This window comes from Lycorma delicatula, chromosome 13 (assembly GCF_047948215.1).
Source record: "Lycorma delicatula isolate Av1 chromosome 13, ASM4794821v1, whole genome shotgun sequence".
Classification (NCBI taxonomy): domain Eukaryota; kingdom Metazoa; phylum Arthropoda; class Insecta; order Hemiptera; family Fulgoridae; genus Lycorma; species Lycorma delicatula.
In genome coordinates, this window is record NC_134467.1 from 40,972,719 (window position 1) to 40,990,772 (window position 18,054).

The 18,054-nt window shown below is 29.9% G+C and overlaps 1 protein-coding gene across 1 annotated transcript; it reads left to right on the forward strand.

Moving 5' to 3' along the window:
• The first annotated feature begins 1,016 nt into the window (after positions 1 to 1,016).
• On the forward strand, positions 1,017 to 17,006 carry LOC142333933 (uncharacterized). The gene is made up of 4 exons (XM_075381559.1): positions 1,017 to 1,115; positions 10,373 to 10,525; positions 12,156 to 12,287; positions 14,958 to 17,006. The coding sequence occupies exons 1-4, from the start codon at positions 1,095 to 1,097 to the stop codon at positions 16,398 to 16,400; spliced, it is 1,749 nt and encodes a 582-aa protein (XP_075237674.1). The 5' UTR covers positions 1,017 to 1,094; the 3' UTR covers positions 16,401 to 17,006.
• The last annotated feature ends 1,048 nt before the right edge of the window (positions 17,007 to 18,054 follow it).

Genomic DNA, 18,054 nt, shown 5'->3' on the forward strand with positions numbered 1-18,054 from the left:
AACCCTGAAACTCCGGTCAGGGACATTGCTCTGAAAGCAAGAAATGCAACAGGCGTCAGCGAAAGAATTTTTAAAATAATAAAAAAACTGAAAATTGATGGTTAACATTTTAGCCTTAAAATGACTTGAAAAGTCGAATGATTTTACCAAAACCACTATCAGAAAAAAAGTTAGTTTTATTTCAATAACGAGCTTCCTTACTTGAATAAAATGTTAAATGCCGTGAATACCGATTCCGAATATTTCTAGAAGTACATTACCTCGTGTTTTAAAATCAATTAATTTTCCTTTTTAATGTCCAGAAAAAGTAATTCTTTATTTATTGAACTTGAAGATATTTAATGGCGTACGGAATTTTTTAATAAAAATTAAGCGATTTCGGGAAGAGGGTAAGACAATTTATTATTCTGATGAAACTTTGATCAAGACAGGACGTATACGGGAAAAGGTACTGGTTGATAAAGAAATTAAGAGCGCAGAAGACGCTTTTATGAAAGGTTTGACTGCTGAAGTGAAAACCATAACTGGAAAAGATAAACGATTAATAATAACGCAAGTGAAGATTAATTTTTGAACGGTGGTTTATGGGTATTTGAATCCACATATTCTCAACAGTATCACGATGAAATGAATAGTGTCAGTTTTATAAAGTGGTTAAAAAGAATGGCGAAATTGTTGTTGAAGGGTCCATCATAGTAATGAATTACGCGCCGTACCATTGCCTGAAAACTGAAAAAATTCCAAACACTTTGCCCGAGAATCCAATAGAACCATTAGATCAGACCGGTAGCTCACGCTACAACTTCTTAATATTACTTTTTTTTTTCTTTTTAGACCACCATGGCTTTAATGTTTCTGTATACAAAGCAAATTGTAATTATAATCGTTACTATGAACAAAAGTTGGCTTAAAAAAGATTTAAGTATTAATGAAGTTTGATTATGTTTAAGTTTTTATCACATAAATATTTTGTTTTATACTCAAATTTCTTACAATAAACATTTACAAATTGCGATCTAGAAGGCAGGAGTTTGTCTGCCGCATCTAACTTGATTTGTTATTGTTCTTAGTAGTTGTGCTAATTAAATTTGCTGATGCTAATTAATTTATTAAATGTAAGTAAGTTTTGGAGATTATAGTTTACGTTGTTGCTCTCAAACGTGTAATTCTTTTAAGTTAAAATTTGGTCAAAATAAAATATTTTTTATGAGTTTGTTGATATTTGATTTACTTAATTTTTAATAACGCGTCATGAATTACATTAGGGGTTATATTTTTTATTTTGTTCCTTCATTTAAAATGGAATGGTTGATAGGTCTATTGTATATAAATTAATGGTTAAGCTATCTTATAAATGCCTATATGTTCTTAATTTTAAAATGTTTTAAGGTTAGGTTGTTTATCTCTGTTGACATTTACTATTAATTCGTGCTGTCAGTTTTAATTCATACTTTGCTCCAAACTGATAAGATGTTTTCAAGTATTATTGTTGAGAATATTTACCTGTAAGAGGAATTGCTAATCTCGATATCAAAATTTAACATTTTGATGTTCATTTAAATAGATACAATATAATATCAAAGTAAAATATGTAGATTTGAATTATTTTACTTCAATATTTAATTCAAGTGCATGAAATGACTGAAAAATAAAATAATTGCAATTGTTTAGCTTTTTTTTTTAATTTGGGTTAACATTAATATCAGTGCTTTATGTTAAGTAATTTCAGTTTGTTTTTTTAATAAGATAAAATTGAAATTACTCAAGAATATAATGATTTTGTAAGTAGTATTGATTATCAAGTATCTATTTGAACCCTTTTGTTAATTTGTTGCTCTTGTGAATGAATTTATGTTGTCCTGGACCCATCCCCTTTATATATGTCCTGGACCCTGGCCCCATCATTATGGTCCTGGACAAAGACAACTATACTGATTAGAGGTATCTGTTTGTGAGTTAGTTGTTTCTTTTCTTTTTCAGTTCAGTTTTGTTCTCTAGCATCACCTTATGTTATTTCTGGTGAAAATGTTTTTAGTTTCGATACAACTACTTAGGTCAGGGTCATAATTTGTATGTTGATTTAGTATATTGTTGTATGCTAGTATACATCGTATTTGCCTAGTCTGTTAACTTGTGATTCAGTGTTATTTATTAACTCTATGTTTGTGTATAGTGCATTTATGTGCTATTGAATTGTTTGAATCTATAGCAATTCTGAGCAATTACTTAATCACCTTCAATTTTGCTCATACTTTAATATACCATGGTAAATATGCTTAGTATCTGGAAAATACAAGATCTAAATGTCAGAAGCAGATACGACATCAGTAACCTGTGCAAGGTCAAAGTTTGCACCGTATTAGCTGTACTTTAATCAATTAGCTATCAGTTTTGTGTGTTCAGATGCTTGTTAAGTTTAGAATTATAAATAAGCTTAGAGGTTTGTGGAGAGAGTAATAAACTAATTTTAAACTGTCGGCTGTTGAAGATGACTGACATGGTCTTACTAAGATTTATCTTACACATGACTAGTAGCACGAAATATGTGGTGTAATCTGCGTGGTGATTATTTCCATTTAAATATAAATTACTACGAGTTAAGTATTTCCATACCTTTGTAATTTATCCCTAACCTTCCTCCACAAGTCCCCTAACTTCTACCCAGCCCTAGTGTCTCCACGGAAAGGATTAGCATCTGAACAAGTCTCGTTAGCAAACAAAACTAGAATATTGAAAATTCAATCTGAACTTTGACCTTGCAGGGTCACCCACAATCCAAACCTGCTTTCCAACATTTAGTTCCTGTGTTTTGATCCTAAGCATATCTACTATTAAAGTATGAATAAAGTTGAAAGGATTAAGAAGTTATTCAGAATTATGAAATCTACATTTTACTGTGATAATATATATGACTGCTGTCTTAAATGATGCTGATATTAAGTTATTAAGTACTTCAATGTTTTATAACTATTTATTAGCTCTCTGCTAGTTTCCAGCAAAATAGATGTGTTTTTTTATGTTGTGATTTTGTTTAATGCATTTAAGAATTATGATTATGTATTTTTCTGATTGATGAATTCATGTTGGAGATTATTATAAGAATACAGAAAGAGGTCAGGATGATAATACATTGGAAAATCAATTGTGATATAGTGGGTCAGTCCATTTCAGATCACTCACAGGTACTTGCTGATCAATGACTCTTGATCACTGCAATTTATTTATAAATAAATATTTTATTCTCATCTATACATTACAAAAATCATGTAAGGGATAGGCATGCAACTTAATAAATAAAAAAATCCTGTTTAGCACGATGGAAGGTGGAGGTAGATTTCATCGGTGCTAAGTAGGGGATAAAAAATTTCCATCTTAAATTTAAGAAAAACTTCACATTTACTCAATACAACAATGGTTGTATGTGAAAAAAAGTTTCACATGTTTAGCATACGATAAGCCCCATCTTACAATTCCAGCAACATTTTGGTCATCCCTTTCTGGGTTGGTCATGTCAAAAAGGTTTTAGGTAATATTTAGAGAACTAACAACCACTTTAACCCGATTTGATACTGTGCCTATTAAGGTAGGTATGGTTTCTTTTGTTTTCTAAGCCCCATTTTTCCATCCCATGGGCCAATGGTTGGTTATATAAAAAAAATTTACTTAGGTATGTTTTAGGCCCTTAGAATAGTAAGAACTTTGAACGAATTCAATGTTTTACTTAATAAGAAAGTTAAAGAGTAATATTTTGTTTTTTTCAAAAAAGCCACCCCATTTCCACCTAATTTTGGCTGTTAACGAACTCAACTGAGATTTTGGATAGAGTTATTTTTAGGGAACAATTTGAAAGTGACTTGCGCAAAATTACGGCAGTTATTGTATCTACAAGAAAGTGAAACTTTATAAGTTATAAACATTGTAAGTTATAGAAACATTTGAGCTGACAGTGGTTTTGGGGTCTGAGGGATTTGAAATGTGAATATATGTTGAAATTTACCGGAAGTCGAAACATGGTACTCTCTGTAATAGGTAGCTTACTTATGAAATCTACCTAAAAAAAGGAATTATCCGAGTATTTGCCTGGATGGATCTAGGGGCACTCTGATAAAATACTGATCAGAGCAATTTAATTAATGATAAAAATGAAATTTAATTTTTTTTTAAATGTTATTAAAATCCATATTAATTATTTAAAATATAAACACATGAAATAATGTTAAGTTAAATATATAAAAACACTAAATATAAAAAAATAGTACAAGTAATTAACAATTCATAAAGGATTAATGAAAATTATTTGAGCACATATTTCTATATTTATTGAATGGAATGCTTAAAATTCCAGGTTTTTTAAATTTATATTATTTGAAAATTCGTTGAAAAAATAATATTGTTTCTAATTAAAAATTTTTCAGTTGTATATTGAATAAATAGTTTATTGTTTTATTAAAAATAACAATGGAAGCATAGTGCTCTTCTTTTAAGCAGAAGTAATGTGTGAAAGTTCAACATGAAGTTGTGTTCACCAAATCTGTTGACTGATGTGGTAGAGTTGGATTTTGTGTTTTTTTTTGAGAATAGTTGACTATTCGTTTTAGCAAAGGCTGCAAATTCATCTATATTAATAAAAGGATACGTTAACATTTTTAATTTTCTAAATATTGTTCTACTTGATTCATATTTATGGATGCTAAACAATGATCTGACTATTAATTTTTGTATCTTGAAAAATTGTTCCGAGTTTATGACATAGACCCAATAGATGACATTATATGTTATACAAGAATGAACATAAGCATCATAAATGTTAATAATAATGACAAGTTTAGTGTTTTATTAAGGCATTTAAAACCAAAACAGTACAGGGTTTTTATTGCCAACAAATATAATTTGTTCATTCCAGGAGAATATGTTGATTTGCTTGGTATTTCTCCCGCCACCACCCCATTCAGTTGCCTTAAAGCATAAGACTGAATGTCTGTGCTACAAACGGCTACTGAACCTTGAACAGTTTAGCGACTGCTATCCTAACATAGCTCTTAGAGTTTACCTAACAGTGTGAGCGGGCTAAGCGTGATGCCATACACCATTGGCTTACATGTCCCAACTGCTCACTTGTCATATAGGAGAATATGTTATACAAAGATGTTACAGAAAAACATCAGTAGTAGAGTACTGAAGAAAATCTGTTATTTAATTTTTAAATAATTCATATTTTTTGAGCAGCCATTTTTTATATGCATTTCAGCCAGTTTTACATTGTTTTTATGTAATATTTATATTTTTAAGAATAGTTGTTTGATTTTAACATGTTTGATATGGTTTTATAGAAACAATTTAGCCGTACAATGAAAGTACATTTTATAATAATTTGAACTTAGCTGCTCATATTGACTGTCACATAAAATAAAATTTTAATACCTTTTTTTGTCTTCAGTCATTTGACTGGTTTGATGCAGCTCTTCAAGATTCCCTATGTATAGTGCCAGTCATTTCATTTCGGTATACCTGCTACATCCTACATCCCTAACAATTTGTTTGTAGTTCCATATATTAGATATTGTTTGCCTGCACAATTTTTCCCATCTATCTGTTTCTCCAAATCAAGGCAACTATTCCAGGAAGGGTTAAAATGTGGCATATATGTCTGTCTCTTCTTTTAGTTATATTTTTCCAAATGTTTCTTTCTTCATCAATTTGCCACAACACCTATTTATTTGTCACTTTATCCATCCATCTGATTTTTAACATTCTTCCATAGCACCACATTTAAAGAGCTTCTGATATCTTTTCTTCTCAGCTATCCTGATCGTTCCAAGTTTCACGTGCATATACGTTTATAAATGCTTTCCTGATGTTTAAATTAATTTTTGATGTAAGTAAATTATATTTCTTACTGAAAGCTCGTTTTGTCTATGCTATTCGGCATTTTACATCATTCCTGCTTCGTTCATCTTTATTAATTCTACTTCCCAAATAACAAAATTCTTCTACCTCTATGTTATTTTCCTACCCTGTTTTGTATATTTTACTGGTCAAACTACTTTATTTCTACTACATTTCATTACTTTTGTTTTGTTTTTCTTTATTTTCGTGCGGTAGTTCTTGTGTAGGACTTCATCCATGCCGTTCATTGCTTTTTCTAAATCTTTTTTACTCTCAGCTGAGCTAGAATTACTATATAATCAGCAAATTGTAGCATCTTTATCTTTTCAGCTTTACTGTTACTCCAGTTCTAAATTGTTCGTTAAAATCATTAACTGCTACGCTATGTAAAAATTAAAAAGTAATGAGGAAAGGGAACATCCTTGTCTGACTTCCTTTTTTATTACAGCTTCTTTCGTGTGCTGTTTGATTATTACTGTTGCAGTTTGTTTCCTGCAAATGTTAGCAGTTGTTATTCTATCTCTATACTTGAACTTAGATTTTTTAAAATGCTGAAAATTTTATTGCAGTCTACATTATCATTATTATTTTGTAAGTCTGTTAATTCCATAAATGTCAGTTTGTTATTGTTTGATGTTCTTTCTACTATCAATCTGAGCGCTAAAATTGCTACCCTTGTCCCTATACTTTTCCTGAAACCAAAGTGGTCTACTCTTAACAGTTCTTCCACTTTCCTCTCAATTCTTCTGTACAGAATTCTTGTTAAAATTTTTGATGCATGAGTAGTTAAAGCTAATTTTCTTTATTCTTCACATTTATCTGCTGCTCCTGCTTTCTTTGATATCATGACAGTAACACTCTTTTTGAAGTCTGACAAAACTTGCCCTTTTTTGTAAATATTACACACAAGTTATTATAATCTTTCTTCACTTCCTCTCCTGCTGTGCACAGTAATTCTACAGGTATCCCATCTATCCCAGGAGCCTTTCTCCCATTCAAGTCCTTGAATGCTCTATTAAATTCAGATTTCAGTATTTTATCTCCCTTTTTATCTCTTTGAATTCTTCTTCCTCCTCTATAACACCAGTTTTTAAATCATTTCCTTCATATAACACTTGAATATATTCCACCCACCTATCGACTTTTTCTTTTGTATTATAAATCATTATTTAATACATTATTAGATTTTAACTTATTTGCCACAAAATTCTCCTTAACTTTCCTGTATGCTCCATTTATTTCACCAATGATCATTTCTTTTTTTCTACTTCTGAACACTTTCTTTAATCCATTCTTCTTTCACTAAATTACACTTCCTGTTTATAGTATCTTAATTGTCTAAAGATCCTTTTACCTTTTTCATCATTACCATTCTTATACTTTCTCCATTCATCAATCAGCTGCAAAATATCCTCGGATATCCAAGGTTTTCTGCTAGTTCTCTTTGTTCTGCCTAAGTTTGCCTCTGCTGATTTAAGAATTTCCTTTTTAACATTCTCCCTTTGTTCTTCTATATTTTCTACCTTATCTTTTTTATTCAGACCTTTTGCAATGCCCTCCTCAAAAATTTTCTTTACCTCAAGCTTCTCTAAATTCCATCGATTCATCTGGCACCTTTTCTTCGGGCTTTTAAACCACAATATAAACTATCTGACCCCTTGCAGTATCGCTCAGCTTTTTCCATGTGTATATTCTTCTGTTATAATTTTTAAACTGTTGGAATTACTAAATTATACTTCATGCAAAACTCAATAAGTCAGTCCCCGCTTTCATTTCTTTTGCCCTACCCATATTCACCCACATTCCTTCTTTGCCTTTTCTGATGTTTGCATTCCAGTTTCCAGCTATTATTAAATTTTCATCCCCTTTTATGTGTTTTAATACCTTAATACTACACAAACAAAGTTCCTTTTTTAAGAAAATTTTAATTTTTATAATGTCACTTTTGAATTCAGTAATAATACTACTGTAGATTTTATGCAAATTGCAATATTTAGGGGCTTCAAAAAATGACTTCATCTCAGTATTTTTTCAGAATGTAATCTCATACAAAGATTCTTATCTATAAAAAAAAAGTTTACTCTCTATTCTTTCCCAAAAATATACATTGAGCTTTTGTCTTTTAAAACTTAGATTTTAGTCAGATTTTTTTTCCTAGCCATTTTCTTTAGCACAGGCCAAGATATGCTCTGGACATAAAGTACAATATGCTTTATGCAGATTAATGTGGTTTTTACTTGAACTTTATATCTTAAAAAAAACAAGAAAGTTATTAAAAGTTTCTACAAATCTTAAAAAATGCAAAACTGGGTAATAGGCCAGTACTTGATGGCCGCTCAAAAAATATGAAACATCCTTAAAATAAAATAAGCCCTATTTTCAGTTCTATAAATGTGATAAGATTCTATGGCAAAAAAATAAAAAATTTTAGTTGCAACATTTTACTTTTTTTAATGTGTGAATGCTAAATCTTGGCAAGAAAGACGGCTTTGTAAATGTGGTGTCGCTTAAAGAGAATGTTATTGAAGTCATTTAAGCATTTTGTAAATCCAATAACTTCAGTGTAAAATTAAAATAAAAGGTAGAATATCTAAGGTATAAACAGCCATTGAAGTGACAAAGAAGATTAATAACAACTATAAATATCCTGATTGAACTGAAAATAAATTTTCTAAATGTTTTGTGTAAAACGTGTTATAATATTGATTTGAACTGTTGATAGTTAGAAAGAAGGATGATAAATAAGTTGGATAGTTTTGAAATGTGGTTGTAAAGAAAGAATGGGAATAGTGAAGTGGAGAAACAAAATGATAAATTATTGAGAGTAGGAAATGAATAGTGTAATGATTATGTATGATGAAGAAGAGCAACCAGTAAGTATCACAATTTTGGCATATCCTACAGAAGAAATTGCCTTCAGTGATCGATTATCGTAGAAAAAGTGGAAGTGGAAGAAGAAAGATTTTGATTTCTTACAGATGTAGGAAAGGATGCTAAAGAAAAGTGAAGGAAGATGCTCAGGAACAAGTAAAATTGAGTTGAAACTTGTGAAAAGATAGATTTAATAAAGATAAAGAAGAATTTTCTGATTATTTGTCATTTTTTAAATGACTGCCAAAAAGGAGTGTAATGTATTTAGGATGTGTGTATGTTTGTTTCATCATAGCAGCTCAATGGCTGAACTGATTTATATGTATGACCCCACATTGGAATCTTTACATTAATGGGATTGGCATTGGCATGTAAAATATATATATATATATATATGTGTGTAATGGAGATTTGCCGGTTGAAGCACAAACATTAATGAATTGAATTAATGAGCTGTGAGCTGGGTTTGAACTGAATTCTTCAAATGAATAATATTACAAAAATAATATAATTAAATTTACATTAACTAAAATAAAATAATATCAAATAAATTTCTGTTTAATATTAATGATCTTTTCAGTGGTGACTGTGTGTGAGGCTGGAGTGGTGAGGTAATGCAAGCACCTTGTGCGAGGCTAGACCGATCATCACCATCAACTGGTAACAAATGGGATGCTGTTTTGGGAGACACAATGGGGTGCTCTATTATATCTCTTCTATGTCATCCGATTTTTAAAATTTAAACAGGGTATTTGTAGGTTGAAGGCTAACTTTTGTTGCATTTATTGTGTAAACATTTTGGCCTAAACTTTTGACTCGCTCTGTGTATTAAATCCACTATTTTCAGTCTACTTCTAACTTTAATTACGTGAATATTTTCATGAATAAAGAAAATATTAGCTTTTTAAAAACTTCTACTTTCCCAGATATATATAATGGTTAAAGAGCATATTGATAACTATATGAGTTGGGTTTGTGTATTTTAGAACCGCTTTTGTAAGGTGTACTCTTAATTTCTGAAGGAAAAGCAAATCTTTTTTAAGCAACAGAATCATTAATCAATAATATGTTCCTGAATCTGGGTAAAAATTTCCCAAGAAATTATTAATTAGATGGAATCTTGACCTCATATTCTTTGTATGGGATTGTTTGGCATGCCCTGTGATTCTTTAGAGAGTAGATACTCCTATATTACAACCCACGCATTTCATCTTTAATACTTAGTTTGTTGTGGATGTATATCTGATTTCAATGTTGGTGTATATCAATGATGCTTAAAGCTGCACAGCCAAGCCGATGCATCCTTGGATCTACCAGGTAAGAAAGTTGCCTGTAGACCTAATTAGAAAAAGGGGAATCTGTTTCTTGTAAGGCGGCACAATAACCCAGATAGCTTTCTGTTGGGTAAAGCAGACATCCTTGAAATGCAAATAAAATATTTATACTTTTATAAAATTTACTAAGTCAGTCTAATAATTTATATTGTAATTCATGATCAAAAGTTTACGTAGTCATTGGTGGATTAATTAATTTTAGATCGCATCATGTCAGTTCCTTAAGAATTTTTTCAGATTTTTAACTTTATAAGGTACTGTAGACCAAAATTTGATTACAGAATATGGATGTGTCAATTGATAATTCAGTGATAGACAGTGCTGTATTACATGAAAATGAAAATGTGAATACTGAACAAGATGAGGTCATTGTGGAAAGTGAATATTTATTTTTACCACCTTTCAAGGTAGAAGACAATTCTACATCTGATTATGTAAGTAAAGCATATTATGATTGTGTGTTAAGTTTAATTATTAAACAATTTATTTAATTTCTTTTAAGACTTATCAGTCCCGGAATCTAATCTATAAATTCTCCCATTCAATACATAATATCAATTATAAGTGTTATAAGTGTATCAATTAATATCTGCGCAAAAATTTGTGTACCTGAATTTGACGCTTTATAAAAATAAAGCCGTGTATCAGATCTAAAACAAAACCACTTTTTAGATTATTTTACGCTATGTTGAATGATATTAAACTAATTTTTGGTATAATCTTTTAAGATGTGTTACTACATCTTAAAAATGATAAAAGGTATTGTTACTTTCCTCTTCTAGCAGTGATGTTACTGCAGTTATAGCTATAACGGGAAAGTATATAGCTCGATTAAAAAAAAAAAAAAAACAATGTAAAAAAAATGATATTTTTTTATGTTTTGAGCTTTAAGGAGACTTAAAAAAGTAGATTTAAATGAATTGTAAATATTTTTTGAAAATAATTTTTATTCCAATGGTCTGAGTCCAAAAAACCTATTTTTGTCAGACAGATGTTTGTGCACATATACGTAAGTATGTTACCTTCCCCTTTTTCCTGTTTTAACCTCCGGTAACTACCATTCAGATAATACTTCAGAGGATGAATGAGGATGATATGTATGAGTGTAAATAGGTATGAGTGACAAGTGTTGTCTTGTACAGTCTCAGTTCAACCATTCCTGAGATGTGTGGTTAATTGAAACCCAACCACCAAAGAACACTGGTATCTATTAATATTCATTTGCTCCCCCAAAAATGACTATATATTTCTTTATTTACCTATACATTGCTTCAGAAAAGAAGTTAATGGAAGTTCTTTTGCAACTATATTTTTTTACATCATTAGGCTTTCAAACCACTATATTACATTTGCCCATCCCATCCCCAATGGGGTAAAAAGTTTTTTTTTTTTTTTTAATTGAAATCTTGCATTGCATTTAAAAAGGAAAATCTTAATTTTTTGATAGTTCTCACTCTTAGTATTCTTCAAAAAAAAAGAATTAGACAAAAATGTTCACTCCCTTCCTAGAAAATTATGACTTTGTTTGTTACAATTATGGGTGTATTTTTGAATTTCTTAAATGATTTTAAAAAGTTCTTCTTTTAAATTTGTTATCAGTACATGGAAATTATTTTCTCAAAAGTTAATTTTACCTAAATGCTTCCCCTTGCATATGGAAGCCTCCAAAATGAAAAAAAAAGAAGTTTTTGTAATTTCAAATTTTTAAAGCTGAAAACATATTTTGTTAAACAATGCAGTCAGTTAAATAACGTAAAATTGAAAGTCCTTAAACTTCTCATCAGAATATCGCACAATTTTGGGAAGTTCCTTTCCCAAAGTGTTTATGAGGATTTTCCGTCTCCTAGATACGCACATTATATGCGTTTCTCATCTACTAAGATGAACTGTTGACTCATCACCAAATTCATTATGATCAACAAAGATATTGTCTTCATGGCACAACATCACCTGGTATTTATAAACACAAGATGCATAAGAATACAGGGCGATAAAAGAAGAAAATACCAATTGTTCATTTGTGTGATTTCAGGTTTCTTAATTTCAATTTTTTTTTTGTTACAGGAAATTGCTGAAGATTTACAATCAGCATTGATAATGGAAAAAGATCCATTGCTTTTAGAGGCTAATAAAAATAAATCAGATGGTGACAATTGCAACAAGTTATCTGTGGTTGAATTGGAACATAAAGAAGTGGTAAAGTTTTTTTTTGTGTCATTTTTAACTTAGTATTAGTTACCTAAACATATTATATCATATCATAACATGTTACATTTTCTTCAGCAACTATATATTTTTACTAACACGTAAATTTTTGGAAATATTAATGGAATCGATACTTAAAAAAACCTCCTTTAGCTTTTCTTTCATAGCACTGTCTGTTATATTGATTTCCTTTTAGTCCCAACTTCTAATGAATAAAACTCAGTCCCAAGTAGGGAAGTATTTTGAATATTTTTTTAAATATTATATTGTGTTGCATGGATCGGTGTACTAGCAACATTTTAAAAAATATTTTACTGATGTAACACATACCACTTTCAGATTACTTTAGACACTAAAGTAATACCGTTCATGTTCTAATGTATTAATACTAATGTATTCCCTAAAGTTTATAGAATACCATAGTAGCTTTCCATTCATATTCTAACTTCTGATGTTAGCCAATCAATGGATTTTTTCTGGCACTCGCAGAAATCTACAGTACTACTCTTAAATGCATTATTTTCACAGTATTGTCTTTTCAGGAAATGTTAATCTGTTCTTTTAGAGCTTCTGACTTTTTCCAACTTTCTCACCATGCCTGGTTATATTATAACAAAATAATTTTATTTTAAAAAAACTGTTCATTAGTCTAAATGCAGTTTAATTTAGTATATAACTGAATCATATTGTATCCAATACAATGTGCCTTATACACCTACAGTTTCTAATTCATGAAATGCCACATCTTCATAAAGAGCCTAAAATATAGAAAAGTATAAAAGTTACTAATTTGAGTTCAGTATATCTCTTTAATAAATTATGTCAAAGCTTAAAATTTTGTTAAAGATTTTATAAATTATAATCAAATGAAGTTAGGTCTTAAAAATCAAAGCTCTAGAAAAATCTCACATTTTTCTAAGCATCCTTGTAAGCATTTTGTAAGCATCCTTGTATGCTTACAAGGATGCTTACTTTTATGCTTATTACATAACTTCTCTTCTTTTGGCTTTATTTTTCCAAATGCTTCTTTCTTCATCTATTTGCCGCAACACCTCTTCATTTGTCACTTTATCCACCATCTGATTTTTAACATTCTCTTAATAGCACCACATTTCAAAATGCGGTGTCATGCGCATTTCAAAATTCTGATCATCCAAGTTTCGCTTCCATATAAAGCGACACTCCAAACATATACCTTCAAAAATCTTTTCCTGATATTTAAATTAATTTTTGATGTAAACAAATTATATTTCTTACTGAAGGCTCGTTTCGCTTGTGCTATTCAGCATTTTATATCGCTCCTGCTTCGTCCATCTTTAGTAATTCTACTTCCCAAGTAACAAAATTCTTCTACCTCCATAATCTTTTCTCCTCCTATTTTCACATTCAGTGGTCCATCTTTGTTATTTCTACTACATTTCATTACTTTTGTTTTGTTCTTGTTTATTTTCACGTGATAGTTCTTGCGTAGGACTTCATCTATGCCGTTCATTGTTTCTTCTAAATCCTTTTTACTCTCAGCTAGAATTACTATATCATCAGCAAATCATATCATCTTTATCTTTTCACCTTGTACTGTTACTCTGAATCTAAATTGTTCTTTTAACATCATTAACTGCTAGTTCCATGTAAAGATTAAAAATAGGAATAGGATAGGGAACATCCTTCTTGTGGACTCCCTTTCTTATTACGGCTTTTTTATTATGTTCTTCAGTTATAATGAGAATATTACAATTATATAACTATTTATGGCAAAAAGTTCACAAATTAAATAAACAGAAGAAAACGTAAATGAAGAATATGATATAAATGCAAAAGTGAGCGTAAAAATTACTAGCAAAGAATTATGAAATATATAAAATCAGTCACACAATATTACACGTAATACTCAAATGAACAATGCCATAGTATTAGTTAGGATGTAATTGGAATGTTTATTGCCAGATAGGTGGCAGAATATTGTGATTAAACTTGAAACTGGGACTGGTCCTACAGGCGGGTAGCATGTTGGCAGCAATGTGACCGATCGGTCTCAAAAGCAACGAACGTGTTAGCATACAGACAGGTGTTAATATGTTCCACATTACACTATTTCACTCTCGTCTTCTGTAGGCTGATTTAATTTTAATGATAAATTGGTTGTGCGTTGATCAGCATCTGTAATCACTGGGAATAACTTCTGAGATTGATTTCACATTTTCATCTACACGAATTTATTTATAAATTCATTGAGAAAGTATTATGGTTTCTATAAAAGAATATCTTTTAATGTTATTTTAAATGAAGAGTTGGAAATATTTTTAAATGAATTGGCAATTTATAAAAAAATAGTAACATAAGCACACTAAGTCCCTTTTTCATAAGCAGAACAATTTAAGTTAATGAAAAATTGTCCAGTTTGGTAGAGGTGGGTATTGTTAAATGCCTGTTCTTTACAACAAAGATTACACACATTCATAAATACAAAAATAAAATAAGTTAAAATTTTTAATTTTTTTTTTCTTATTCATTTACGACCAGTTTGTAAAGGAGTTGAAGGATATATGAGCTCAAATTGAGTGTGAAATAGTTTTTATATCCTAAGATCGGATACTTTGTAATTTATTATTGAATTTAGAATAGAATATATTTTTTTTAAATAATAAACTTTATGTTTTACAGAATGTTGATGCTGAAACCAGTTCATATTTTTGTAATAATGCTGAGGAAATATTTAAAAGTAAACAAGAGAATAAAAAACATATAGAGAGGAGAAATATGAAAAATTTCAAATGTACTATTTGTAAAATATCATTTTGTAATGAAATCAAATTAAAATTGCATATTAATAGTAATTTGCATAAGAATAATAATAATATAAATTGTCGTGTAAAAGAATGTATCAACAATATAAATGATGATGATGATGAGTTTGATGGTAATGAAAAATTTAAATGTAATTATTGTGGGAAAACATTTAGATTTAAAAGCAAATTAACGGCACATGTTAATGTTCATACGCAAGAAAAGCGATTTGTTTGTAATATTTGCAACAAGACATTTCATCGAGTAAGTTGTTTAAAAAGACATATTAATATGCACACTGATGAGAAAAGATTTACATGCAATTATTGCGGTAAATCGTTTCATTTCCGTTTTCATTTAACAAGTCACATGAACGTGCACATAAACAATAAACGTTTCACATGCGGCTCATGTAAAACATCCTTTTTCAGTAAAAGTGATCTGATGCATCATATTAGTGTACACCCTAATGAAAAACGTTCATTTAGATGTAATCTTTGTGAAAAAACGTTTAATACTAATAGTTCATTATCAATACATTTAAATACACACATTAATGAACATCGTTTTTCATGTACATTTTGTGATAAATCATTTAATCATAAAGGTAATTTAATACGACATGTTAAATTTCATACAGATGCGGAAAAAAAATTTGTTTGTACATTCTGTGAAAAATGTTTCTCTCAAAAATGTGATTTGACACGTCATGTAAATATACATACAAATGAAAAAAAATACGCTTGTACATTCTGTAAAAAAAGTTATTCGCAAAATAGCGATCTAGTGCGGCATTTAAGAATTCATACTGACGGTTGTCGTTTCATTTGTAATTTTTGTGGTAAATTATTTAACGATAAACGTTATTTAAAAACACATGTAAATACACATACAAAAGAACGTCAGTTTACGTGTAATATTTGTAATAAATCGTATTACCAAAGTTCTAGTCTGTTTCATCATATTAAAAATAAACATAAAAATCAAAATAATGAACTATCGACAAGTATATGTAAAACAGCTCATGATGTTTCTTTATCACCAACTTATGAAAACAATGTAGTTCATAATATTAATTTTAATACAGATTCATCTTACGAACGTAATCGATTTCATTATGTTGTTTGTAAATCAGAACCGAAAGCTTATGAAAATGAAGATGTTTGTGATGATGTAGTAGATAACAATAATGATACCATTTCTGAAACTTCAACCAATGAAAGTAAGATAAATAATAATAGTGTTTGTGATTTATCTTTTTTGACTTATAAAAGTAGTATTGTTAACAATGAATTTATTAATTTGGAACCACCAACTTGAACATTGTGTATTAGTGCATAAAAGTAAATATTTCAAAAATAAATGATTGAGATGTAATATTTTATTGCAAGGGGAAGTGCTAAATGTTTTCATTCTTTATTTTATAAAGTTTTTTTTTTTATGGAGAATTTGATAGAATCGTTACCATGTACATGGTTATAGAGTTGAAATATTTTTGAGAATGCCTTTTGTTAATAGTGAAAGTTTATAAACTAGATAATAGTCTTTTGTAACAAATGAAATATCCATGGAAGGTATTGCAGTTTGGAGTAAAATTCTAATCTTAATCTAATTTTATGCTCGTAATGTCAATATTTTTTTTACAATTAAGGAGGTTATGTAATGTCAGTGTACACCAGACATCTGTGATTTGAGAAGACAAGTATTGAAATTTCACTAGTGTATTAAATTTTTATTTATTTTTTAATCTTTTAAAAGTAATAACGTTTTTTTAATATTAATTAGTAAGTTCTCATTTGGTCTTAACTAGTGTTATACTATTTTTTTTAAAAATGCTTAAATAGAGCTTTTATTTACAAAGAAATGTTTTATATTAGCCCTTTTTGCACAGAACTGTATTGTTTTGAGATTAAATAATATTATATATGAGGGAAAAAAGTAACATATTTTTAATTACAAAAGTTCTACAAATTGTGTAAATGTGAAATTAAAATAGTGGAATATAAATTTACAGTCTGTAGTTTATATTATATTTTAGTGAAAAAAAAAATGTTACACTTTCATTATCAAACAACTTCATCTTTAACTATTTCCTTCCATATTTTAAATAACTACTTTCAAATTTTCATGATTGAGATTTATTGAAATTATCTTCATACCAAGCAAAATACAAGGGGTTATTTTTTTTTCAAGGTCTGATCGGTCGCCTTGGAAAAAAATTGGATGAACCTTTGCACATATGTTTCGCAGCATCTCTAGTATGGCCTTCAATCACACCATGTCACTTTGTTTAGTTCTGAACACGCAGCTAGCACGTAAACATGTCTATAACAATAGCATTTCCCACCAAGTGTGAAGTGCGTGCGGTAATTCAATTTCTTCAGGCTGAGGGGTGTAGTGCTGCTGAAATTCATCGACGAATAAGTAATGTGTACGGTAAAACTTCAATGAGTGACAGCAAAGAGCGACAATGGTGCAGGAACTTTAAAGGAGGAAGTACAGATGTTCATGATGCAGGCGGTCAGGGATGAAACTAGTGTCAACCGATGATGATCTCGTTGAGCGAGTGGATGAGGCGATTCGAGAAAATCATCGGGTTCACAATTTCTGTATTGAGCAATTCGTTTCCTGAAATTTCAACGTCACCTCTACACCATTGTGAGTGAGAGACTTCAGTACCGCAAACTGTGTGCAAGATGGATTCCCAAGATGCTGTCTAACAATCACAAAACAACAAAAATGGACGCCCCCCCAAACGTTTCTCAAGCAATACCATAATGAAGGAGAAGATTTTTTGAACAAAATTGTCACAGGGTATGAGACATGGGTCCATTTTGAAACTGAAGAAACAAAAGAATAATCCAAACAGTGGATGCATTCTCATTCTCCCAGTAAACCAAAGAAGTTCAAGCGAACCTTCTCCAACAGAAAGTGTATGGCTACTGTGGTCTGGGACCGTAATGGAGTTCTCTTG